At 41.4% G+C, this 25,919-nt stretch overlaps 1 protein-coding gene across 3 annotated transcripts in view; it reads right to left on the bottom strand.

The window, feature by feature from the left end:
- STK38 (serine/threonine kinase 38) overlaps window positions 1-25,466 on the bottom strand; it is a 44,126-nt gene extending 18,660 nt beyond the window's left edge. For 2 of the 3 annotated variants that reach the window (XM_041744946.1, XM_041744962.1), the window contains exons 1-5: window positions 25,179-25,466; window positions 17,412-17,544; window positions 5,405-5,456; window positions 4,424-4,546; window positions 2,388-2,471 (exon numbers count right to left, since the gene is read on the bottom strand). In XM_041744946.1, the coding sequence (XP_041600880.1) occupies window positions 2,388-2,471; window positions 4,424-4,546; window positions 5,405-5,456; window positions 17,412-17,542 (390 nt within the window). In that variant the 5' untranslated portion in view covers window positions 17,543-17,544; window positions 25,179-25,466. Of the gene's footprint in view, window positions 1-2,387; window positions 2,472-4,423; window positions 4,547-5,404; window positions 5,457-17,411; window positions 17,548-25,178 lie in introns of all 3 variants that reach the window. The other variant, XM_041744952.1, reaches the window with a different exon arrangement.
- Between the last annotated feature and the right edge of the window lie 453 nt (window positions 25,467-25,919).

The following is a 25,919-nucleotide window of genomic DNA, read 5'->3' as shown; positions in this document are numbered from 1 at the left end:
TATCTTTTGTCCCATCCTAATACTATACTGGCATCACAACTGGAGGTTTTCCTTTTGCAATGTAAGAGACACACGAAAAAACTAAGTGCTGGTCTCTTATCCTTTAAAATTTTCCAGATAGCAAAATTTCTATCCTAAGGATGAGAATAACAACCTGAACTCTCAGCGAGTAGCTTTAATTCCTATTCAGTTTAGTAAAAGCAAACAAAAAACTTTTCCTATGGATAATGTACTCTACCTAACAAAAAGTTAGGCTCTGAATCTAAATTTTGTCAGCCCTACCCAAAAGTAATGGATTTGCACTGGCTGGTCTACCTCCCCTCACACCCTAGCACAAACTATGCTTCTTCAAGATGGCTGATCCAGGCCATGTCTACAGCCAGAAACTTTAACTAGACCACACTGAGATTCAACCCAGGGAGCAGAGTCCAGCAGCAAGGTGAGCTAACAATTCAGTTAATGTACTGTTTAAAAACCCTAATTTTGGGCAGCCCTGGTGGTGCAGCGGTTTAGTGCCGCCTACAGCCCAGGGCGTGATCCTGGAGACCTTGGATCGAGTCCCACGTCAGGGTCTCTGCATGGAGCCTGCTTCTCCCTCTGCCTGTGTCTCTGCCTCTCTCTCTCTCTCTGCATCTCTATGAATAAATAAATAAAATCTTTAAAAAATAAAAAATAAATAAAAAATAAAATAAAAACCCTAATTTTCACAAAGTCCCTCTACTCTCATGTAGGAAAACTTTCAAAAATGATTTTTGAAGAAAGTACAACTTGAAAAAATATTTTACACCATATGTTTGGATCATAATCTGTGACTATTCTGGGCAACTGGCACGAACTATGAAGGATCAATAAGTGAAAGTCATGATGGACACTTCTTTTTACAATTTGATTCTGAACACTCTTTGATAAAGAAACATTTCGAGCGTTGGTTAAAACTACAGGAAATAGGTCTTGTAAAAATAAACCTTACTTGTGAAATACAAAGTATAGTGACTAATCCATACAGTTGTACTTTTCCCTTTCCAAGCCTGAAACTCTTTCAGTGCCTACACCCATAGTGCACACTAATTTTTAGATAATACACAAACAGGGCTCTTGAGCATTCTGAATGAGGTTGGTATTAGCATAAGCTATGGTGTCTGAAGGTTCACTGCCAGAGTATTTGATACTCTCAGCCAAAATTCCCATGAGGGATCCCTGGGTGGCGCAGCGGTTTGGCGCCTGCCTTTGGCCCAGGGCGCAATCCTGGAGACCCGGGATCGAATCCCACGTCGGGCTCCCGGTGCATGGAGCCTGCTTCTCCCTCTGCCTGTGTCTCTGCCTCTCTCTCTCTCTGTGACTATCATAAATAAATAAATAAATTTAAAAAAAAAAAAAATCAAACGTGTAAAAAAAAAAAAAAAAAAATTCCCATGAGTCTAAGCATATGGATAATACATGAAAATTAAAGAGAAAATAAAAACTCCAAATGGTGACTGGCACTTAAAAGAAGGGCAGAGAAGCCTTAGTGATTATGCCTCCTTTCATGAGGCAGAAAGGGATTGGGTGTGGGGCTGGTCTCCATCCCTGCTCTTACACTCTATACCCAGAGCTCTCCTTGCCACAGTCTCTCTGTTCTCTCCTAGGGCATCTGATCCTTTACAGGACCTATGCAGGCATCACCCACTACAATCTATTCTTAAGCAAACTGCTGAATGATATTAGATTTACAGAAAGGCTGCATTTTTGTTTTTAACATACTGTCCAATATTTAACATTTTATTTTGCATAAAGTATTTCTGCATCTTTTAAAACTATATGCAAAGTAGGTTTAGGTTTTAGAAAGCGTTCTTACTCCTTAAAGGAGAATTTGCACTGCTCTGCCGTTTGCATTAGGTTTTTTCAAATTCACTCAGAATGAAGACTGGTCTCCTCTCTTGGGTAATAATGAGCGGGTCAGAAGACCCAACTTTGGTTCGAGTGTACAGAATGAAGCGTATTAAGACACGTTTTAGATTGCTAATTCCGAAGTCTCAGTTCCAAGGTATATATATATACAATTTCTCTCAGCATTCAGTAGGAACACGGTACCACAGCAAGGGTGACCTCAAAAACAGGCTCCTCATGACAACCACAGCTTGTGATCAAATGGGAGACACGAACAGCAGATGCTTCTAATAGATTTTCAACGTTTAAAAGACCATACAACATAAGGTATTAGTTGTACTTTTACAATATATGTAACTGCTTCTTCGTTGGGGAAAGAAAAGTAATTATATGTACATTCATACATGAATCAGTGCTAAAGAAAACTGTAATAAAATACATTTCAAATAAACAAAAAGAACAGTTTTACATGACACAAAATTTATCAGCTGACTAAAATCACTCCTACAATTGTGGTTTACCTGCTCTTTTTCAAGCATATCTGCTTTACGGAGTATTTTCATTGCATACACATGCCCTGTATCTTTCTTCTGAACAAGCCGCACCTAAAAGTTATAAAAGAAATGTCAAGTCAAAAGTTCACAATGCCATGCTAATGCTTTCATGTGTTTTAAGAAATAATTTAAACCAAAAAAGTATTACACTATTAATACAAGCAACCAGCAATAACAAAGCAGAAAAAAAGCGCTTTTTTAATGTTCCAGAATGGATATATTTATTATATATCATGAAGTCAGCCCTGAAAACATTCTCAAACATCTCCACATCTGAACAGGTTTCACTCCTTCGTTGAATAAATCCACCTAATTTAAAACCCTCACTTTCAAATTTAAGGATTCATTATACCCATGCCACATATCCATCCAGTCAGCTCAGAAAACCTAAGGAATCGATTACAACAATGTTTAAAACAACAGCAAAAGCTTATGGGTAGGAAAAACGTCAAGAAGGAAAAAACCTAAAAGGTATAATTAGGGAAATGGAGTTTTATGCAGTTTTCCTTTCTCTTTATCTTCCAATGTTTTTAGAAAGAACAGATAATTTTATGATGAAAAGAAAACTAATGGTCTATCAACCCAAAGATAAATCTCTTGGCAAGTCCCCACACATCCTCCCCCTACCCCCATAAGATATGTATGCTTTCTTCTCCCTGTACCTTTCTTCCTGTTTTTCCTGAGTCTGAGGTCCCTTCCTCACTAAGCAGTCCTTTCAGAGGGAATACTGTACCTTTCCCTCTTCCCAGGAGCCAACAGGGATTCTGAACACTGAGGGATCAATTTAATTTTTTGACTTGTGCTTCTCAGTAGGTACTCACATTTCCCCCTAGGTATGGGTTTTTAATAATATGCTACTCCTTTTATACAAAGTTAATGAAACTATTGCATCAGTAAGTAGTCCACTTTGGGTGTTTACCATTAACGATGATGACCTCACATGGGCTCATTCAAACCCTCCCCACCAGACTGCCCTTATGACCTAGCAGGATGCATCTACGAGACCAGGTAGGACAAAGCTGCAGATGCTTTCAGCTCTCTACCACTATCTGCATAACCTATTTCTATAAATTCTGTCTCCTGGAACTATTTTCAGAGCAATAGCAATCTGGGGGAAGAAATGAAGGGTACAGATATGCTATTAGTTTGCTCTTAGAGAGGCAGTGTGATGCTAGGAAAAGCAAGAGCTTATGTAAGATCAGGAACTCCTTTAAGATACAAAACAAATGGGTCAAGGAGGAAAAAGAGAAAGACAAACCAAGAAACAGACTCTCAACTATAGAGAATAAACTGATGGTTACCATGGGGGGGGTGAGCAGGAGGATGGGTGAAATAGGTGATGGGGATGAAGGAGAGCACTTTGTCATCATGAGCACTGGGTGATTAAAAACTTTAAGAAAGGGATGCCTGAGTGGCTCAGTGGTTGAGTATCTGCCTCTGGCTCAGGCTGTGATCCCAGGGTCCTGGAATCAAGTCCCATATCGGGCTCCCCGTGGGGAGCCTCTGCCTGTGTCTCTGCCTCTCTCTCTGTGTGTCTCACATGAATAAATAAATAAAATCTTAAAAAAAAAAAAAAAAAAAAAAACTTTAAGAAAAAATTCAGGAATTCCTGGGCCCAACTTCTGGGGCTGCTGCTCAATGGCCATGTGACAACAGAACATTATATATCCCCCCTGAGTCTTAATTTCATAATCCATAAAATGAGTTCTTGTAGGAGAGAAGCACTCAGTAAATAATAAATATTGATTTCCTTCTACCTTTCAACTCTCCCTCTAGATCAATACTTAGAACATCATCATCTCTGGCAAAACAGAAGAATAATCAGAGATCTGGGACAGGGGAGGGGGAAAGAAAGAAAGGACAGACAGAGCAGTTACAATGTGGGGCTGGCATGCCTGACCTATCTACCCCATATTTCAGTTCTATTAACAATCATGAGTATGTCAGCAGCTTCAAAGTTCTGTGGTGTTTTTATATCTGATAAGTAGCTGTGGTTTTTTTACCTCACCAAATGCTCCTCTGCCTATCACTTTTAAGGACTCAAAATCTTCCAATCCAAGTCTTGTTCTCTTCAAACGAAGAAACTCTGTTTCCTTCCGAGCATGCGCAGATCTCCTCAGTCGCTTCTAATGTTTAAATAAAGGGAAAGAGAGGTGGGAAGGGGAGGAACTGAAACACTGCAACTCCTTAACAGTCTTATTTGTGATTGGAAAGCAGGGCCACACAGACTAAGCACAACCTTCTCACACGTGAAAGCCTCACAGAAGAACCCTTAAGAGGTCAAATCTCCCCTCCCCAGCATTTGGACACAATAACCAAACCATAGAGAACAGATGGGTGCCTGCCTCCTCTGAGGACTCTACCAACTTTGGCAATCAACTATTTGAACTTTTCTAATGAAGGAAGAATAAACAATCAATGTTTTCCTTTAATTTCTGCATATAAAATAAAAGGGTATGAGCTTTTTAAATTTCCTTCTGGGTTTGTTGGGGTTTTTTGGGTTTTCCTGGATTCTATGATTCATTCCTATTTTTGAAAGCATTTCCACTCTCATTTCAGTTCTTTGCATAGTTTCTTAACTGTATTTTTTTCCTACCGCATCTGTAGGCATTGGGGGAAGAGCTGATTTGATATTTTGCCTTGATAATGATTTCAGAAATTGGCACCACTTCTTAAAGACTTTCCCATGATTTCTGTAAATATGTTATAATTTGTTTTTTTAAATTTTAATGTGATCTCATCTCTTTCCTAGAATTCTAAATCTAGTTAATTTACTATAATTGTGCCTAGATAAATATTCTTCTCCCTGGTACTTAGTAATTAATTTCTCCCTTTGCATAAATACCTAAATCCAGAAGTACACCAGCTCTCATAAGTTCCTCTGTTACTAAGCCAAGACCCTTTCCCTATGCACCAAGGCTAACAACTTGCTGGGCAAGATCTGCCATGCTGGGTTCAAGGAAAAATTTACCAATATGAATTACCTCTTCATCTTTTAGGCCTTCTTCTTCCATCACTTTTTCTAACTTCTTTTGTCTAAAAATAAATAAAGATATTTGAAATAACAACTGAATACTTTTCTGAAAAGTCTATATAAACATAGTATCTTTAAAATGATATAAACAGGTAAATCTCAAAATGCCTCATTAAAACAATTACAGGGCTGCCTGGGTGGTGAAGTCTGTTGGGTTACCAACTCTTGGTTTCAGCTCAGGTCATGATCTCAGAGTTGTGAGACAGAGCCCCACATCAGGCTCCACCCTCAGCAAGGAATCTGTTTATAAAGATTCTCCCTCTCCCCCGCCCCTCTTCCCCCACCACCCCCAACTCCCCCCTGCCCTCTCTACTCATGCATACACACCCTCTCTCTCAAAAATAAATCAATCTTTAAAAAAAAAAAATTATAGTTACTTAGACAACTAAAAAGATCCCCACCCTTTGTTCTACATTTTGAAAAAGACTATATAAGACATTAATGCAACAAAGAATCCTATTTCAAAATGAAAAGTTCTCTCTCTTTTTTAAAAGTATTTCCTCCTTAGCAAACCACAAACAGCTGGTGTTTGATAACCTCTTCTATCAGGATGTCTCTCTGTCCCTGACTAAAATCTACTTCCTTTATTTTTACATCTTCCTCCCCGCCCCCCCCATACACAAGCAAAGAGTGATAAACAATAGTAAAGGCAGAATTTAGAGATTCAAGGGCGGGGGGAGATTCGGGAATGATCAAAACAGGCAACTGGCACCACTGTTAAAATGTAAGGCTCTAAATCCCTAGAGTATTAAACTTTAAAAACTGCATCACGAATATTTTTTTTTAAGATTTTATTTATTTATTCATAGAAACAGAGAGAGAATGAGAGGCAGAGACACAGGCAGAGGGAGAAGCAGGCTCCATGCAGGGAGCCCGAAGCGGGACTCGATCCAGGGTCTCCAGGATCACGCCCTGGGCTGCAGGCTCTGTCAAACAAATAAATGAAGGAAGACAGGTGCTAAACCGCTGAGCCACAGGGGCTGCCCCACGAATAGTTTTTTTTAAAGATTTTATTTATTTATTCATGAGAGACAGAGAGAGAGAGAGAGAGAGAGGGAGGCAGAGACACAAGCAGAGGGAGAAGCAGGCTCCATGCAGGGAGCCCAGCATGGGACTCAATCCCAGGTCTCCAGGATCACGCCCTGGGCCAAAGGCAGGTGCTAAACTGCTGAGCCACCCAGGAATCCCCATCCATGAATATTTTTTATCTATAGTCTCATACTGACTTGATAAAACTCAAAGACACAAGAAAAACTTCCTTATAACTGATTCCACCTGTATTTATTTAGCATAATAAACGAAAGCACATTGGCTGGGATCTCTATCCCTTATCAGCATTCCAGATAACAGGCAATGTGGACAGAGCAGGGAAGAATGTAAGTAGGGAATATAGGGTGCTGGGTTGCCGCAGCCAGTTGAGCGCCCGACTCTTGGTTTTCAGCTGGGGTCGTGACCTCAAGGTCATTGGATCAGGCCGAGTCAGGCTCCAGCTAGGCACAGAGTCTGCTTAAGACTTGCTCTCCCTCTCCCTCTCCGCAATCTGTGGGCATGCACATTGTCACTCTCTCAAATACATAAATAAATCTTAAAAAAAAAAAAAAAGAAAGTAGGAAATACATGAAGCAACAGCATGTAGTCTAATGTGGCAGAGGCACACAGCACTTCAAATGTCACACTAAGAGGGCTGGCTCGGTCTGTAGACAACTAAGAGCTACAGACCGAGCCAGGGGTTGGTGTGTAAAGGAGTGATGTGATGAGATTTCTGTTTTAAAATGACAGCCAGCAGTAAGGAGCTGATGGATTGGCTGGGAAAGCAACAAACAAAGACTAAGGCAAATTGAAAGCTCTCCTAATGATTCTTCAGAGTCAAGATCTGGACCAAGAGCTGGAAACCCAGAATGAAGTAAAGGGGGTTACTACAAAGATGACCAACTGGTAGTAGGAGTCAAAGGAAAAATCTTAGACTCATGGGGGGGCGGGGATAATGATGCCACCAACCAAGACAGGAAACACAGAGAAAGGACCATGGGAAGGTAATGGGATTAATTTTGGTCAATAAATAATTATTGCAATAATAGTAATTAAAATTTGTATTGTGTTAGAAATCATATTACAAATCCACAGGATTGGGATCCCTGGGTGGCGCAGCAGTTTGGCGCCTGCCTTTGGCCCAGGGCGTGATCCTGGAGACCCGGGATCGAATCCCACGTCGGGCTCCCGGTGTATGGAGCCTGCTTCTCCCTCTGCCTGTGTCTCTGCCTCTCTCTCTCTCTCTCTCTCTCTCTCTCTGTGACTATCATAAATAAATAAAAAAATAATAAAAAATTAAAAAAAAAAAAAAAAAAAAACAAATCCACAGGATCATGGGGATCCCTGGGTGGCTCAGCAATTTAACACCTGCCTTCTGCCCAGGGCGTGATCCTGGAGTCCCGGGATCGAGTCCCACATTGGGCTCCCTGCTTGGAGCCTGCTTCTCCCTCTGCCTATGTCTCTGTCTCTCTCATGAATAAATAAATAAAATATTTTTTAAAAAATCCACAGGATCAGCTGACATATAACAATCTGTGTCCAAGCTCTCAGGAAGTGAAAAGATCTACTCTAACCCTGATGAAAAATCTTTTTTAAAAAGCACCCACATGGAGATACTTGAGTAGCTCAGCAGTTGAGCATCTACTTTTGGCTCAGGGCATGATCCCAGAGTCCTGGGATCAAGTCCCACATCAGGCTTCCTGCATGGAGCCTGCTTCTCCCTCTGCCTATGTCTCTGTCTCTTTCTCTGTCTCTCTCTGTGTCTCTCATGAATAAATAAATAAAATCTTTAAAAAACAAAAAAACAAAAAAACCCTACATGGTTCCCAGTCTGCCTACTTCACTTCTCTGAGTTCCCACAGTATTTTATGATACACATCTTTGTTTGCATGTGTGTTAAAAGGATAAGGCTATACTGCTGGTACTTTCAGGAGTATAAGTTAATTAGTTGAAGTAAAAATAATCAAAGAGGGGCACCTGGGAGGCTCAGTCAGTTAAGTGTCTGCCTTCGGCTCAGGTCATGATCCCAGAGTCCTGAGATTGAGCCCTGCATCGAGCTCCCTGCCCAGTAAGGAGCCTCCTTCTCCCTCTCTCTCTGTCACTCCCTCTGCTTATGCTCTGTCAAATGAAAGGAAGGAAGGAAGGAAGGAAGGAAAGAAAGAAAGAAAGAAAGAAAGAAAGAAAGAAAGAAAGAAAGAAAGAAAGAAAGAAAGAAAGAAGGAAAGGAAGGAAGGAAGAAAGAAAGAAAGAAAGAAAGAAAGAAAGAAAGAAAGAAAGAAAGAAAGAAAACATCATGGCAAGAACTATAACTCCACCATGGTCAGCTCTTTTTGTGCCTTGAATATCAAACACCATCATACTTTCTGACTATATTTTTTTTTGAATGACCATACCAGAGTGGGAAGACCAATATGCTATCATACAAAGTATGACCCAGAGACAGTTGCTTCTGACTATATTTAAATCTTAATTCAAACTAAGAAGTTTTCCGTAGCTTGAGTATACTTGCAAGAGTAATTAAATGGGTTTCTGTAGAATACCTACCTGAGGGTAAAGTTATTAGAATCAACTCCTTGAACACAATCAGATTCTTTCATTAGAAAAAGTATCCAGAAAAAGCCTATCATGCAGAATTCTCCATGGTAATAATTTATTGGGCCCAAGCCAATGAAGTCCTTAAAGAACCCCAAAATGGCAAGCATAACCTAAAATGAGGCTTACTAGTGACATCCTCTATGAGATGACATGAAGAAATTACTGTTAACTTTGTTAGATTCATGGTGGCATTACAATGACACAAGTAAATGGCCTATTTTTAGAGATGTACACTGAAATACATAGGATTGAAATCATAAATGCCTGGGCAGCCCCGGTGGCTCAGCAGTTTGGCGCTGCCTTTGGCCTGGGGTGTGATCCTGGAGACTGGGATCGAGTCCAGCGTCGGGCTCCCTGCGTGGAGCCTGCTTCTTCCTCTGCCTGTATCTCTGCCCCTCCCTCTCTCCCTCTCTCTCTCTCTCTCTCTCTCTCTGTGTCCCTCATAAATAAATAAATGAATAGATAGATAGATAAATAATTTTTAAAAAAGAAATCATAAATGTTTGAAATTTGCTTTAAAACACACAGCAAGGGATCCCTGGGTGGCACAGCGGTTTGGCGCCTGCCTTTGGCCCAGGGCGCGATCCTGGAGACCCGGGATCGAATCCCACGTCAGGCTCCCGGAGCATGGAGCCTGCTTCTCCCTCTGTGTCTCTGCCTCTCTCTCTCTCTCTCTCTGTGACTATCATAAATAAAAAATTAAAAAAAAATAAATAAAAATAAAATAAAAATAATAAAATTAAAAATAATAAAATAAATAAATAAAACACACAGCAAGAAAAAATAAAATGGAACAGATGAAACAAATTTAGCAAAATCTTGATAATTACTGAATCTGAGGGCTGAATATACAGGGGTTCATTGTATTAATCTTTCTATGTGTGTCTTTAAAAGTGTTCATAACAAAAAAGAAAAGCAGGCCCCTCCACTGGTATGTCTCTGATTGAAGAGCCAGTTTAGCTAACACTCCAAGCTTTGGTGAAGTCACTCTTGCACTCAACTCCAATGTTCCAGAGCAGAGCCCCGGGAAAGAGATTGGCCGCTTTCACACTTACAGGCCACACTCAACCTAACTCCATCATGGCTTTCCATGAACTCCATTTACTTGCATGTGAGCCCACCTCTCATGAGACAGTAAGTTCTTTTGAAGGGATGGCCCATATCTGAATCCTTCTTTTCCACTAATAGTGCTTTGTACACACCAACTTTATAAAATTTATGTTTCCAAATGGTAAGAAAAAGAATATCAGAGGGATCCCTGGGTGGCGCAGCGGTTTGGCGCCTGCCTTTGGCTCAGGGCGCGATCCTGGAGACCCGGGATCGAGTCCCACCCACGTCAGGCTCCCAGTGCATGGAGCCTGCTTCTCCCTCTGCCCTGTGTCTCTGCCTCTCTCTCTCTCTGTGTGACTATCATAAATAAATAAATAAATAAAAATTAAATTTAAAAAAAAAAAAAAAAGAAAAAGAATATCAGAGTATGTAATGATGTGCAGACACATTCATGACTATGTGTAATTAGCTCCCTCTGCTAAGAGTAATTTCAGTTCACCTCACAGCACATCTTGATTCAGAGGTTCCAGGGATAGGAGAAAAGGGCTAGTCCATTCTATGAGAGTTGACCAGACAATATTTCTAATTTCTGTTGATGAGACATTTGAAAATCCAGTAAAAATAGTATAGAAATAAGCACTAGTTGTTATTTCTATGATTAAAATTGAAAATATTCTCAAGAAATACCTAAAAATAAATATTACACAGATTTTTTAAAAATCTCAACAAATTGGGGTGCCGGGGTGGTACAGTAGGTTAAGTGTATGACTCTTGGTTTTGGCTCAGGCCATGACCTCAAGGCCCTGAGATCGAGCCCCAGGTCAGCTCCATGCTCAGCACTGAGTCTGCTATCCCTCTTTCTCTGCCCCTCCCTGGTGTGTGCTCAAAATAAATAAATAAATACATACATACATACAATTCAACAAATTACTTTGGTTTGACTGATACATCTAATCAGTGAACAACATTCAAAGGTCAAGACTTACTCATCCCTAGACTTAAATAAAACTGACACTTGTAGGCACCTAGGTGGCTCAGTCTATTAAGTGTCCACCTTCAGCTCAGGTCATGATCCCAGAGTCCTGGGATGGAGGCCCACTTCAGGCTCCCTGCTCAGCAGGAAGTCTGCTTCTCCCTCTCCCTCTGCCTTTCCCCCTGCTCCTTCCCTCTCAAATAAATAAACAAAATCTTAAAAAAACCAAAAACCCCCAAAAAACTGACAGTTGCTCACTAATAATAATCACATATTGCAACTCCGTATCAGATCAGACCAAATACACAGGAAAACCTGGGTAAGAATGAATATCTAAAAGGAGTAGCAGACAGTGCTGGTTCTCAAAGGGTAAAATATAGAAAAGTTCTTATTTGATTTAGGGGCGGAAGGTGAGGGAAGCATACCATTACTTCCTATTAAATTGGGTTTTCTGTGGCCTTAATTAATCCACCAAAACAGTATTTATGAAGAACAGAAACAACACAGAATATTTAATAAGAAAAAATGCCAGCTTCCTCAGTTTTGATTTCAGGCTGCTATAATCATATTTTTTATATGAAAAACTAGGCAATTATCAATATATACTGGGTACCTAGGGTCACATGAGAGAGAATAGAAGGAGAACTGCTATTCTTAGATAACCTTACCATCAGAGGCAAAACAAAGATTAAAATAGTATGTATACAAAAAAAAATAGTATGTATACAAATTATATACATACATATATATATATATATATACACACACACACACACACACACATATATATAAAGAAGATAAACTTGCATTCTTGAGGGGATTCAGCTTATAGCCTACCAGTAGCATTAACAGGAGACCATCAAACAGACACAAGACTCAGGGGGTTTAATTGTTTTTAAATCCATCAGTAGAACTTGCTGTAATGTTTACAATCCCAGCCAATATTCTCACATTTTATTTTTATACAGAAAACCAATCCTAAATGATTTTTATTCTTTCTTCTACCTCTAGGTTTTGGTTTCATCTCCCCTGCCGTTAGGTACTTTGTTTCAAATATAACCTACTGCTCTACTACACATGGAACAATGTAAAAGTGCATGTATGTGGCAGAAATACTAGAGATTTTAAAGGCATCCAAGGGAGGAACAAAATGAAAATTTGTTACAATCTGATCTCAAAATTTACTAGCAATACTTATTTCAAACCACTCATCATCACATATTAGTGATATACTCATAATAAAAGTTTCTTTAAAAAAATTTGGGATCCCTGGGTGGCTCAGCGGTTTAGCGCCTGCCTTTGGCCCAGGGCGCGATCCTGGAGTCCCGGGATCGAGTCCCACGTCGGGCTCCCGGCATGGAGCCTGCTTCTCCCTCCTCCTCGCTCTGTGTCTCTGCCTCTCTCTCTATGTCTATCATGAATGAATGAATGAATGAATGAATGAATGAATGAATAAATAAATAAATAAATAAATAAATAAATAAATAAATAAATAAGGGATCCCTGGGTGGCGCAGCAGTTTAGCACCTGCATTTGGCCCAGGATGCGATCCTGGAGACCCAGGATCGAATCCCACGTCGGGCTCCCGGGGCATGGAGCCTGCTTCTCCCTCTGCCTATGTCTCTGCCTCTCTCTCTCTCTCTGTGACTATCATAAATAAATAAAAATTTCAAAAAATATATAAATAAATAAATAAACAAATACATAAATAGAAGTTTCTTTGTCAATGAGTGTCTCATATCACTTAAACTCTGCTTATTTCTCAAGGTTTTATGACATTTCCACCCATAACATCAAAAAGCCTGAAAATCCATTTCTGATAGGGTTTTTGTTGTTGTTGTTTCCAAGTAGGCTCCACACCCAGCATGGAGTCCAGTCTGAGGCTTGAACTCACAACCTTGGGATCAAGACCTGAGTTGAAATCAGAAGTCAGACACAACTGACTGAGAAACTCAGTTCCCCATCTGACAGTCTTTTTTTTTTTTTTTTTAAGATTTTATTCATTTATTCATGAGAGACAGAGAGGCAGAGACACAGGCAGAGGAAGAAGCAGGCTCCCTGACTCGATCCCAGGACCCAGGATTCACGATCTGAGCCAAAGGCAAATGCTGAACCACTGAGCCATCCAGGTGCACCCCCCATCTTACAGTTCTTTTTTTTTTTTCCATCTGACAGTTCTAAATGTAGTTCTAAATGTGGTAGTAACTCCTGCCAATCGCTGTTTTCCTTTTTTAATTTTTAAAATTTCTAGCAATAAAACCTAAATAGTCTTATCAATTGGTATAACAAACCCACAACAAAGTATCAACTCATTTCCCAAAAAGGGGGCACCAAAAAAAGGGGCACTAAATGAAAAAGATTAGCAAGGATATCTGACACCTTCAACATATTTACTACTTTTTTTTAATGAAAAATAATGATTTGATAACTAAAATTACCAAAAACATTCTAATCCTCTTAAATGTTTAACATTCCCTTCTTACGATCTTTTAATTAATTTGGTCTTTAAGAAAAGCAAAACCAGGGGCTCCTGGATGGCTCAGTCAACCAGTTAAGTGTCTACCTTTCGCTCAGATCATGATCTCAGGGTCCTGGGATCAAGCTCCCACATTGGACTCCCTGCTCTGTGGGGAGTCTGCTTCTTCCTCTCCCTCTACCCCTCCCTCCCACTACTGTCCCATCTCTAATAAATAAATTAAATCTTTAAGAAAAATGAATATGACCTGATTGTTTACACAGAAAATCCTAAGGAATCTACAAAAAAGCTAGTAGAATAAGTAAATTAGCAAGTTGCAGGATATAAAGTCAATATACAAAATTCAATTATATTTCTATATGCTAGCAGCAAATAATTGGAAAAAATTTTTTAAACAACCAATTAACAGCATCAAAAAAACCTCCAAAATACTAGTAACAGATGAACAAAATAACATGTAAGATCCCCACAGTAAACACTACAAAACACTGCTGAGAAAAATTAAAGACCTAAGAGAATAGAGAGATACACCATGTTTATGCATCAGAAGATTCAATACTGATATTAATTCTCCCCCAAACTAATCTACAGACTCAATACAATTATAATTATAATTCCATCAAGCTTTTCTCTAGAAATTGACAAGCTGATTCTAAAATGTATGTGAGGAACGGCTGGGTGGCTCAGTGGTTGAAAGTTTGCCTTCAGCTCAGGACGTGATCCCGGAGTTTTGGGATCAAGTCCCGCACTGGGCTCCTGCAGGGAGGCTGTTCCTAACTCCCTCTGCCTATGTCTCTGTGTCTCTCATTAATAAATAAATAAAACCTTAAAATACAATACAATAAAATAAAATTATATGAAAATGCAAAGAACCTAAAATATCCAAAACAATCTTAGGGGGAAAAGAAAACAAAACAATGTAGTTGAAGATTTACACTACATGACTTCAAAACTTACCACAATGCTACAGTAACCAAGTCAGTATGATACCGGCAGAAGGACAAATGATCAATGAAAGACAACAGAAAACCATATTAGGGTTCAATTTCTGGTTCAGTTGGTAGAGCACGTGACTCTTGATCAAGAGTCATCTAGATCTAGTGTTCTCATCTCATACACTTATTAACTCAAGATGGATCATAGAACTAAATGTAAAAACTAAATTATAAAAGTTTCCAAAGGGCAGCCCTGGTGGTTCAGTGGTTTAGCGCCGCCTTCAGCCCAGGATGTGATCCTGGAGACCAGGGATCGAGTCCCGCGTCAGGCTCCCTGCATGGAGCCTGCTTCTCCCTCTGCCTGTGTCTCTGCCTCTCTCTGTGTGTCTCTCATGAATAAATAAATAAAATCTTTAAAAATAAAATAAAATTAAAAAATAAAAGTTTCCAAAGAAGATACAGAATATCTTTATGACTTGGGGGGCAGCAAAGGTTTCTTAGAGGTTTCTTAGGTTTCACAGAATGCAAGAACTATAAAAGAAAAAAATGTCAACTTAGAATTCATCAAAATTTAAAACTTCTGCTCATCTAAAGACAACAAACAGGAGGGAACCTGGGTGGCTCAGTCGGTTAAGCATCTGCCTTCGGCTAAGGTCATAATCCCGGGGTGCTGGGATCAAGTCCCACATTGGGCTCTCTGCTCTGCAGTGAGTCTGTTTCTCCCTCTGCCCCTCTCCCTACTCGTTCTCTCTCTCCCTCTCTCTCAAATAAGTCTTAAAAAAAAGAAAAGAAACAGGAGGGGCACCTGGGTGGCACAGTCAGTTAGGCCTCTCTTGATTTTGCTCAGGTCATGATCTCAGGGTCATGAGATCAAGCACTGCATTGGGCTGTGAGCTCAGCAAGGGATCTGCTGGAGATTCTTTCCCCTCCCACTCCCTTTCCCTTTGCTTCTCTCCCCAGCTCTCAGGAGTGTGTGCACATACACACTCTCTCTCAAATAAATAAATGAATAAAATCTTAAGAGGAAAAAAAGGCTGACAGACATTTTGTTAGCAAAAATGTAAAGCAACTGGAACTCTCACACATTGTTGGTAATATTTTAGAAAAAAATCTAGCAGTTTTTCATAAAACTAAATATATACTTATGTATATTTATGATCCAGCAATTCCACTCTGAAATATTTACCCAAGAATTGAAAACACATGTTCACAAAAAGATCTGTACACAAATGTCAGTAGAAACTTATTCAAAACAGCCAAAAACTGGGGATCCCTGGGTGGCTCAGCAGTTTGGCGCCTGCCTTTGACCCAGGGCACGATCCTGGAGTTCTGGGATTGAGTCCTGCATCGGGCTCCCGGCATGGAGCCTGCTTCTCCCTCTGCCTGTGTCTCTGCCTCTCTCTCTCTGTGTGTGTGTGTCTATCACAAATAAATAAATCTTAAAAAAAAAAAAAAAAAAAAAACAGCCAAAAACTGAGAAAAGCCCAGATGTTTATTAACAGAAGAATGTAAAAACAGAGGTATAGTAAGAAAACAGAATGGTACTCAGCCAATACAAAGGAACAAACTACTGATACAAGAGCAACATGGATGAACCTTGAAAACATTAGGATGAGTGAAAGATGCCTTACTCAAACGAGTGCTTACTATATGAATCCATTTACATGCTCCATTTGCATGGAAACAGCAAGAGTAATCTAATATAGAAACAAAATTACAACAGTGGTTGCCTGGGGTTGAAGGAAGATCTCCAAGAATAAAAGAACTTTCCGGGACGATGGTACCATTCTGTCTTGATAGGACTAAGTTCTATAGGTATTTCCATTTGTCAAAACTCGTTGAATGGTACCCTTAGATTGTGCATTTTGGTTGGAATCCCAACGTGGGTATACAGATTACTTAAAAAGACAGAAAAAAACATACCTAGAAGACTGTGCATTTCATTGTATGCAAAATTTACACTCTCTTAAATATATACGTATATATAAATATTGAACTTGTTATACAAGCTGACATCATATTCAGAAGTAAAACATACTGACATCTCCAACATAATTTCAAGTATAGCAAAAAATCAAGATGGTTTAATGAATGAATAAAGGGATGGATAGATGAATATGTAATAAAATGAATGATAAACGTAGAATCTTGATGTATATAAGGGTATTCAGTATATTATTCCTTCAACTTTTCTTCACTTTTAAATATTTTCATAATAAAATGCTGGGAATAAAATTTTAATTACAAGTTACCACATGAATACTGTACACCAGATCATAACAACAGGTGCCAAGTGATTAAGTGATTACTACGTGAGAAGCACTATGGTGGTTACTGACATATGTTATAGATAATCCCCATAGCAATCCTGCAAAGCAAGTATTATCTCCACTTTCCAGATAGGGAACTGATACACAAAAAGACTAAGAAACTTATTCCAGACTCAGACAGCTAATAAATGGTAAAAGCATGACTCTAAATGCAGCTCTGATTCCGTACGGGCTGCTCTTTCCGTTACATCATACTGTTTTAACAATAAATCCAAGGATTTGACCCAATTAATATTTTTATACTATGGAATTCTGCATTCTTTTTCCTAAGAGTTTAAGTAATCTCTGCACCCAATGTGAGCTCAAGCTCACAACCCCAAGATCAAGAGTCACATGCTCTACCAACTGAGTCAGCCAGGTGTCCCTGTGCTATGACTAGTAGTAAAAATGAATGGGTTAAATAGCAAGGGTTCTGGAAATCAATGACCCTGTCCCTCCACTGTAATGGGATAGCTACTGCATGGCTGCTGCTATTCTTATCTCCTTTCAACAATATTATGAATGTGTTTTATGATACTAGACATGAATGCCAAAACCATGACACAATTTCCTCAAACACAGTTCTTTACCTCATTTCTCGTTCTTCATGTTGAGCGATAAGGTTGCTATAAAAATTCTCCAGTGTCACTTTGGTCATGGTCACTCTTTCCTTTGTGTGATTACTCATGGAGGAACAAGGTGTTGAGCCTGTCATTGCCATGGCTGCTAGAAACAAAAAAAGAAGAGGTATTAGTTTTGGATTAGAACCCACCAACTAGGGGATCCCTGGGTGGCGCAGCGGTTTAGCGCCTGCCTTTGGCCCAGGGCGCGATCCTGGAGACCTGGGATCGAATCCCACGTCGGGCTCCCTGCATGGAGCCTGCTTCTCCCTCTGCCTGTGTCTCTGCCTCTCTTTCTCTTTGTGTCTCTCTCATGAATAAATAAAATTAAAAAAAAAAAAAAGAAAGAACCCACCAACTAGGGCAGCCCAGGTGGCTCAGCGGTTTAGCGCCGCCTTCAGCCCAGGTGTGATCCTAGCGACCCAGGACTGAGTCCCCCGTCGGGCTCCCTGCATGGAGACTGCTTCTGCCTGTGCCTCTCTCTCTCTCTCTCTCTCTCTCTCTCTCTCATGAATAAGTGAATAAAATCTTTTTTTTTTTTTTAAAGATTTATTTACTCATGAGAGACACAGACACAGAGAGAGAGGCAGAGACACAGGCAGAGGGAGACTCGAGTCTATCGAGTGGGACTCGATACCAGATCCTGGGATTACAACCTGAGTCAGAGGCAGACACTCAACCGCTGGAGCCACTCAGATGTCCCTAAAGATTTTATTTTTAAGTAATCTTTCCACCCAACGTGGCGCTCAAACTTACAACCCAAGATCAAGAGTTGCATGCCCTACTGACTAAGCCAGCCAGGTGCCCCAAATTATCAATAATTTTTATTTTTATTTTTTTTTTGAAAAAAATTTTTTTTATTATTACTTATTTATGATAGTCACAGAGAGAGGCAGAGGGAGAAGCAGGCTCCATGCGCCGAGAGCCTGATGTGGGATTCGATCCCGGGTCTCCAGGATCGCGCCCTGGGCCAAAGGCAGGCGCCGAACCGCTGCACCACCCAGGGATCCCTCAATAATTTTTAAATTTATAAACTTTCTACAGTTAAAAAAATCTATAACCAATGCTCATCTACAGGGGCACCTGGGTGGCTCAGTGGTTGAGCATCTACCTTCTACCCAGGTCATGATCCCAGGGTCCTGAGATTGAGTCCCACATCGGATTCCTCACAGGGAGCCTGCTTCTCCCTCTGCCTATGTCTCTGCCTCTCTCTGTGTCTCTCATGAATAAATAAAATCTTAAAAAAAGGACAGCCTGGGTGGCTCAGTGGTTTAGCACCACCTTCAGCCCAGGGCGTGATCCTGGAGACCCAGGATAGAGTCCCACGTCGGGCTCCCTGCATAGAGTCTGATTCTCCCTCTGCCTGTATCTCTGTCTCTCTCCCTGTTCCTCATGAATAAATAAATAAAATCTTTTTTAAAAAAATCTTAAGAAAAAATAAAATAAAATGCTTATCTGCAGGTATAGATGTACTCTGACATGTCTTATAGTATTTGATAAATGCATGCTATTTGGATTTATAAATTAAATTAAAACCTATGATAAAAACAATGTTACAAAGAAAAAACCTGAATCATAATTTTAGCGATGGAAGATATATTAAAAACAAGAAACCCTAACTTCTTAATTTACATATGAGAAAACTGATACTAACATGGTTTAAACAACTTACAGAACATTTTTCCCTAAATTTATTTATTTTAAAGATTTTATTTACTTATTCACAAGAGACAGAGAGAGAGAGAAGCAGAGACACAGGCAGAGGAAGAAGCAGGCTCCATGCGAGGAGCCCGACGTGGGACTCATCCCAGGATTCCAGGGTCACGCCTGGGTCAAAGGCAGGCTCTAAACCGCTGAGCCACCCAGAGATCCCCCATTTTTTCCCTAAATTTAAATCTCATTTTCCCCAGCCCATACTGTCACAGTTGGTCAAACCATTCACCACTCTGGACTTGCTCCAGGGTTGAGAATAATGCTAGATATTTTAGCCTTATCATGCCTTCCTCCAATATGACCTGCCTCTAAGTTTGTCCTTTCATCCCAATATGAAGCTGAGTAAAAATCAGAAGCGACCAAGGGCCATTTTCAAAAGTACATTTGGGACGCCTAGGCGGCTCAGCGGTTGAGCATCTGCCTGCTTTAGCTCAGGGCGTGATCCCAGAGTCCCGGGAACTTGTCCCGCAGCAGGTTCTTCTCAGGGAGCCTGCATCTCCCTCTGCCTACTTCTTTGCCTTTCTCTCATGAATAAACAAAGTTGGAAGAAAAGAGAAAGAAAGAAAAGAAAGAAAGAAAGAAAGAAAGAAAGAAAGAAAGAAAGAAAGAAAGAAAGAAAGAAAGAGAAGAGAAGAGGAGAGGAGTATAACAATTTTTTTAAAAAGTACACTTTAACTTCTAACTCGGGGAAACGAACTAGGGGTGGTGGAAGGGGAGGAGGGCGGGTGTTGGAGGGGAATGGGTGACGGGCACTGAGGTGGACACTTGACGGGATGAGCACTGGGTGTTTTTCTGTATGTTGGTAAATTGAACACCAATAAAAATTAATTAAAAAAAAAAAAAGTACACTTTATGGAAAGTTTCCTTAAGGTTCTTCCCTTAATACTTAGCAGCTTCGGGCAGCCCGGGTGGCTCAGCGGTTTAGCGCCGCCTTCAGCCCCAGGCTTGATCTTGGAGATGCGGATCCCCACATTGAGTCCCACATTGGGTTCCCTGCAGGGAGCCTGCTTCTCTCTCTGCCTGTGTCTCTGCCTCTCTTTCTCTTTGTGTCTCTCTCATGAATAAATAAATAAAATCTTAAAAAAAAAAAAAAAAAGAAAGAACCCACCAACTAGGGCAGCTAGGTGGCTCAGCGGTTTAGCGCCGCCTTCAGCCAGGTGTGATCCTAGCGACCCAGGACTGAGTCCCCCGTCGGGCTCCCTGCATGGAGACTGCTTCTGCCTGTGCCTCTCTCTCTCTCTCTCTCTCTCTCATGAATAAGTGAATAAAATCTTTTTTTTTTTTTAAAGATTTATTTACTCATGAGAGACACAGACACAGAGAGAGAGGCAGAGACACAGGCAGAGGGAGACTCGAGTCTATCGAGTGGGACTCGATACCAGATCCTGGGATTACAACCTGAGTCAGAGGCAGACACTCAACCGCTGGAGCCACTCAGATGTCCCTAAAGATTTTATTTTTAAGTAATCTTTCCACCCAACGTGGCGCTCAAACTTACAACCCAAGATCAAGAGTTGCATGCCCTACTGACTAAGCCAGCCAGGTGCCCCAAATTATCAATAATTTTTATTTTTATTTTTATTTTTGAAAAAAATTTTTTTTATTATTACTTATTTATGATAGTCACAGAGAGAGGCAGAGGGAGAAGCAGGCTCCATGCGCCGAGAGCCTGATGTGGGATTCGATCCCGGGTCTCCAGGATCGCGCCCTGGGCCAAAGGCAGGCGCCGAACCGCTGCACCACCCAGGGATCCCTCAATAATTTTTAAATTTATAAACTTTCTACAGTTAAAAAAATCTATAACCAATGCTCATCTACAGGGGCACCTGGGTGGCTCAGTGGTTGAGCATCTACCTTCTACCCAGGTCATGATCCCAGGGTCCTGAGATTGAGTCCCACATCGGATTCCTCACAGGGAGCCTGCTTCTCCCTCTGCCTATGTCTCTGCCTCTCTCTGTGTCTCTCATGAATAAATAAAATCTTAAAAAAAGGACAGCCTGGGTGGCTCAGTGGTTTAGCACCACCTTCAGCCCAGGGCGTGATCCTGGAGACCCAGGATAGAGTCCCACGTCGGGCTCCCTGCATAGAGTCTGATTCTCCCTCTGCCTGTATCTCTGTCTCTCTCCCTGTTCCTCATGAATAAATAAATAAAATCTTTTTTAAAAAAATCTTAAGAAAAAATAAAATAAAATGCTTATCTGCAGGTATAGATGTACTCTGACATGTCTTATAGTATTTGATAAATGCATGCTATTTGGATTTATAAATTAAATTAAAACCTATGATAAAAACAATGTTACAAAGAAAAAACCTGAATCATAATTTTAGCGATGGAAGATATATTAAAAACAAGAAACCCTAACTTCTTAATTTACATATGAGAAAACTGATACCAACATGGTTTAAACAACTTACAGAACATTTTTCCCTAAATTTATTTATTTTAAAGATTTTATTTACTTATTCACAAGAGACAGAGAGAGAGAGAAGCAGAGACACAGGCAGAGGAAGAAGCAGGCTCCATGCGAGGAGCCCGACGTGGGACTCATCCCAGGATTCCAGGGTCACGCTCTGGGTCAAAGGCAGGCTCTAAACCGCTGAGCCACCCAGAGATCCCCCATTTTTTCCCTAAATTTAAATCTCATTTTCCCCAGCCCATACTGTCACAGTTGGTCAAACCATTCACCACTCTGGACTTGCTCCAGGGTTGAGAATAATGCTAGATATTTTAGCCTTATCATGCCTTCCTCCAATATGACCTGCCTCTAAGTTTGTCCTTTCATCCCAATATGAAGCTGAGTAAAAATCAGAAGCGACCAAGGGCCATTTTCAAAAGTACATTTGGGACGCCTAGGCGGCTCAGCGGTTGAGCATCTGCCTGCTTTAGCTCAGGGCGTGATCCCAGAGTCCCGGGAACTTGTCCCGCAGCAGGTTCTTCTCAGGGAGCCTGCATCTCCCTCTGCCTACTTCTTTGCCTTTCTCTCATGAATAAACAAAGTTGGAAGAAAAGAAAAGAAAGAAAGAAAAGGAAAGAAGAGAAGAGAAGAGAAGAGAAGAGAAGAAGAAGAGAAGAGAAGAGAAGAGAAGAGAAGAGAGAGAAGTATAACAATTTTTTTAAAAAGTACACTTTAACTTCTAACTCGGGGAAACGAACTAGGGGTGGTGGAAGGGGAGGAGGGCGGGTGTTGGAGGGGAATGGGTGACGGGCACTGAGGTGGACACTTGACGGGATGAGCACTGGGTGTTTTTCTGTATGTTGGTAAATTGAACACCAATAAAAATTAATTAAAAAAAAAAAAAAGTACACTTTATGGAAAGTTTCCTTAAGGTTCTTCCCTTAATACTTAGCAGCTTCGGGCAGCCCGGGTGGCTCAGCGGTTTAGCGCCGCCTTCAGCCCCAGGCGTGATCTTGGAGATGCGGGATCCCCACATTGAGTCCCACATTGGGTTCCCTGCAGGGAGCCTGCTTCTCTCTCTGCCTGTGTCTCTGCCTCTCTCTTTCTCTGTGTCTCTCATAAATAAATAAAATCTTAAAAAAAAAAAATACTTAGCAGCTTCTTAGAATAAGGCTATTTAGGAGTGTGCACTTATTATTACTAAGACAAAAGGCTTAACATAAAAGATATTCAGGCAAAAGTCACGTAAAAGAATAATCCTTTCAGAGCAAAGAGATTCAAGATCAAGACTCTACTTCAAACATTTTTATTCATGATGTGCCAAAATGATTAGTAATCACAAATTCAAGAAAGTGAACTCAGCTCTACCTTACAATGTTATTCGTTACTGTTACTTTTTATGGGGCGGTTTCTGCTAATAGCAACAGCAAACCCAAATATTTTTAGGATAACAGTAGAATTTTTTAAAAACCTCTGGTTTATGAAGCTTGGGTGTGGTTCCTTATTTGTCAGCCTGTACCCCCTCCACCCACAATGAAAACCACATGCACTCTAAGTCTGGTGAAGAAATTTTAAACCAAATTTAAAAACAAGTCTGAAGCAAGGGAGTGCTTTGTACTCCTCCCTTGCCTGAACACTTCTAGAGACCTTTTTATATATATATATAACACATATATGTGGTTACATTCTAACAACTGAAATTATTTCAACATAAAAATGCAACTAGAGTGTTTAAACCTAAGACAAACGATGCCTTTCATATAATATGTTGTTAATAAATATAAGTTGAGCAAGTTCATGATTTTTTGGTTGTCAAAAAAACTAAAGAACAAAATTACATTTACATTGATCTGTATATAAATACTGGGGTGAAGAAAGTTTTGACTCATTTAAGTCATTGGCATGGCTTTCTAAGCTTTTAAAAAGATCAACAGATAAGTGTATTCAAAGATGCTCATATAACAGACCAACAAATTTTCTAGTAGAATGATACAGTCTCTAATGTAATGGCAAAGGTGGCACTGCCCTTCCCTTTGACCTTTCTTCAAAACCTCCTACTCCTCCCCTTCCTCTACTCATAAAAGGAATAGCCTTTTCTAATAACCTTTCATCAAAAGATACAATTACTATTGCCCTATAGCAATTTATAGCTTTACTGGGTCAACCAAGTACTTTTTATAAGACAGGGATCACACTCACACTTTTTGATCATTCAAGCCTTCATGCCCTGACCTACAAGCCAACGGAGGCCCCTGTCCTATTTGTCTCATTCTCCAACTCTGCAGGATTAGGGAACAGGTAGGTAAAAAATCCTTAAAAGTGTTAAAAGTTTAAAAGAATGTGATCTTCAGAAGTTAGGGGTAGGTAGTGCAAGCATAAAAGTAGACTGAATGAATACCATTGTTTTATTCAACCTAGATGATTATCCTTGGTTGACTGACTCTACAATGGCACTGTCATCTCTAATGAAGACCCCTTCTCTCACCAATTCTTTACTTCTTTGTAACAGACAATCCCGTATCTTTCATTTGGGCAAATGAACACGGATGCTAAGACTATTCCTTAAGAATCATGTATCTGAATTTCTCCTCCTGAACTGTAAGCCAAGGGAAAGCAAGCATCTGTCTTACACTACGCTTAATATCCTTCTCCCATCTCATGCTCAATGTACTTAGTAAGCACCTTATAAAAGATTTACCAAGAAAGCACTCATCTTTCCTCACCATTCCTGGGAGCTGAGAATATGTATGTAGGACAGGGACGGCATTGGGAGGTGAAATGGTTTTCTCCGCCAAGCTGGGGGATAAAGTTCTGGTCCTCTTACCAGCGGAGCCTGTTACCCTGATGTTGTCTGTGTAGGGAAACCACATCTACTGCCTGGCTAATTCTAATTCAGAGCCAAGGTGAGCTGAAAGGGAGAGGAAGCAGCAGGTGTGCCTCACATCAACCTCCCTCTGCACATTAAAAAAAAAAAAAAAAAGTTTCTCTTTGTGTCTTTCAGTCGATTCAAAGTGCAAACTGGGAGATCTGATCTTTAGTAGATCAGCTAGTAGCTGTTTCTGCACACTCTGTGATACACACACTCCTTTTCCATTATCTCTTTAAAAAACAACAACAAAAAACCGTCACTCAATTTTCCTGTGATTTTAAGATGATCTGAAGCCCTGTACCCTAAGCCTAACCATGGGGAAGGGGGCACACTCAAAGGAGCCACACCCCAGCGTGGGCGTTCCACATCTCTGCCTCACACAACAGCTCCTAGGTTCTCAGACCCCAGAAAAAAAGAAAAAAGAAAAGAGGTGGAAAATGGTAATGACTGAGATCCCAGAGGAGACCTGAGCTGCAGCAGCGAGCAAAGCTAGCAACATGGAAAAAGAGAAGAGAGCCTGGCTCCCCGCCCCAACTGCACAAAAAGAAAGAAAGAAAGAAAGAAAGAAAGAAAGGGGTGGGGAGCCTGAGACTGGGGAAGTGTGGCGAGGACCGACAGGAGAGAAACCGGGCGCAGGGGGGTGTCAGCGGCTGAGGAGAGCCGCCGAGGGCCGGCCCGCACAACGGCTGCCAGGAGGGCGCCGCGGGGAAGGGAGAACCCCTAAAGGAGGGGGAAGCCTGGGGTGGGCCGAAGACTCACCAGAGCCCCGGGAAACAAGGGCTGGGGGCGGCGGACGGCCGCGGACGCCGCCCGGCCAGCGACCTCTCCGACCGGCAGACACGCGAAGCCCCAGCGGCAGCCCCGCGCCGACCAGCCAAGACCGGGGGACGCGCAAGGGGCTCCGAGGCTGGGGCCGGGGGCGGGAGCGCGTAAGGACAACAGGAAGCGCTCCAACTGCCGGAAAAGACGGCAGCGCGGAGGGGCCAAGGCAGCCCAGTCCCCCGCCGCGGAGAGGGGCTGGCGCGGGGGCCGGGGGCCGGCACTGCGCAGGCGTGACTGCCCCGCGACGCGGCGGGGGGGCTTCGGGACTGCGCGTGCGCGGCCCCGCCGCACCCATCCTCCCCGCCTCACCTGGGAGAGTCGGAGAGAGCGGGAGGCGGTGCGGAGGGCGGCAGCGCGCGGTGTGCAGTGGGGGTTTCGGGGTGGGCTAGGCCGGGCTCGGGGGAGGTGCCCTTTGTTTTCTGGTGTCTTTGTTTGCTTTATTTGGAGATAATTACAGGCTCGCAGAAGGCTGCAAGGTTAATACAAGGAAGTCCCGTGTACCCATCACCCACCCAGTTCCCTCACCATCTTACACAACTAGTACATGATCAAAACCAGGAAATTGACATCGGCACAACACAACTAACTAAACCAATACGATTGACTAGATTGCAGACCTTACTCGGATTTTACCAGTTTGCCATGCACTCGTTTGTGTGTCTGCGTGTGCCTGCGTGC

Source organism: Vulpes lagopus, chromosome 1, assembly GCF_018345385.1.
Source record: "Vulpes lagopus strain Blue_001 chromosome 1, ASM1834538v1, whole genome shotgun sequence".
In the NCBI taxonomy this organism is placed as follows: Eukaryota; Metazoa; Chordata; class Mammalia; order Carnivora; family Canidae; genus Vulpes; species Vulpes lagopus.
The sequence above is the reverse complement of the archived record's forward strand: the minus strand, read 5'-3'. Positions and strand labels throughout refer to the sequence as shown.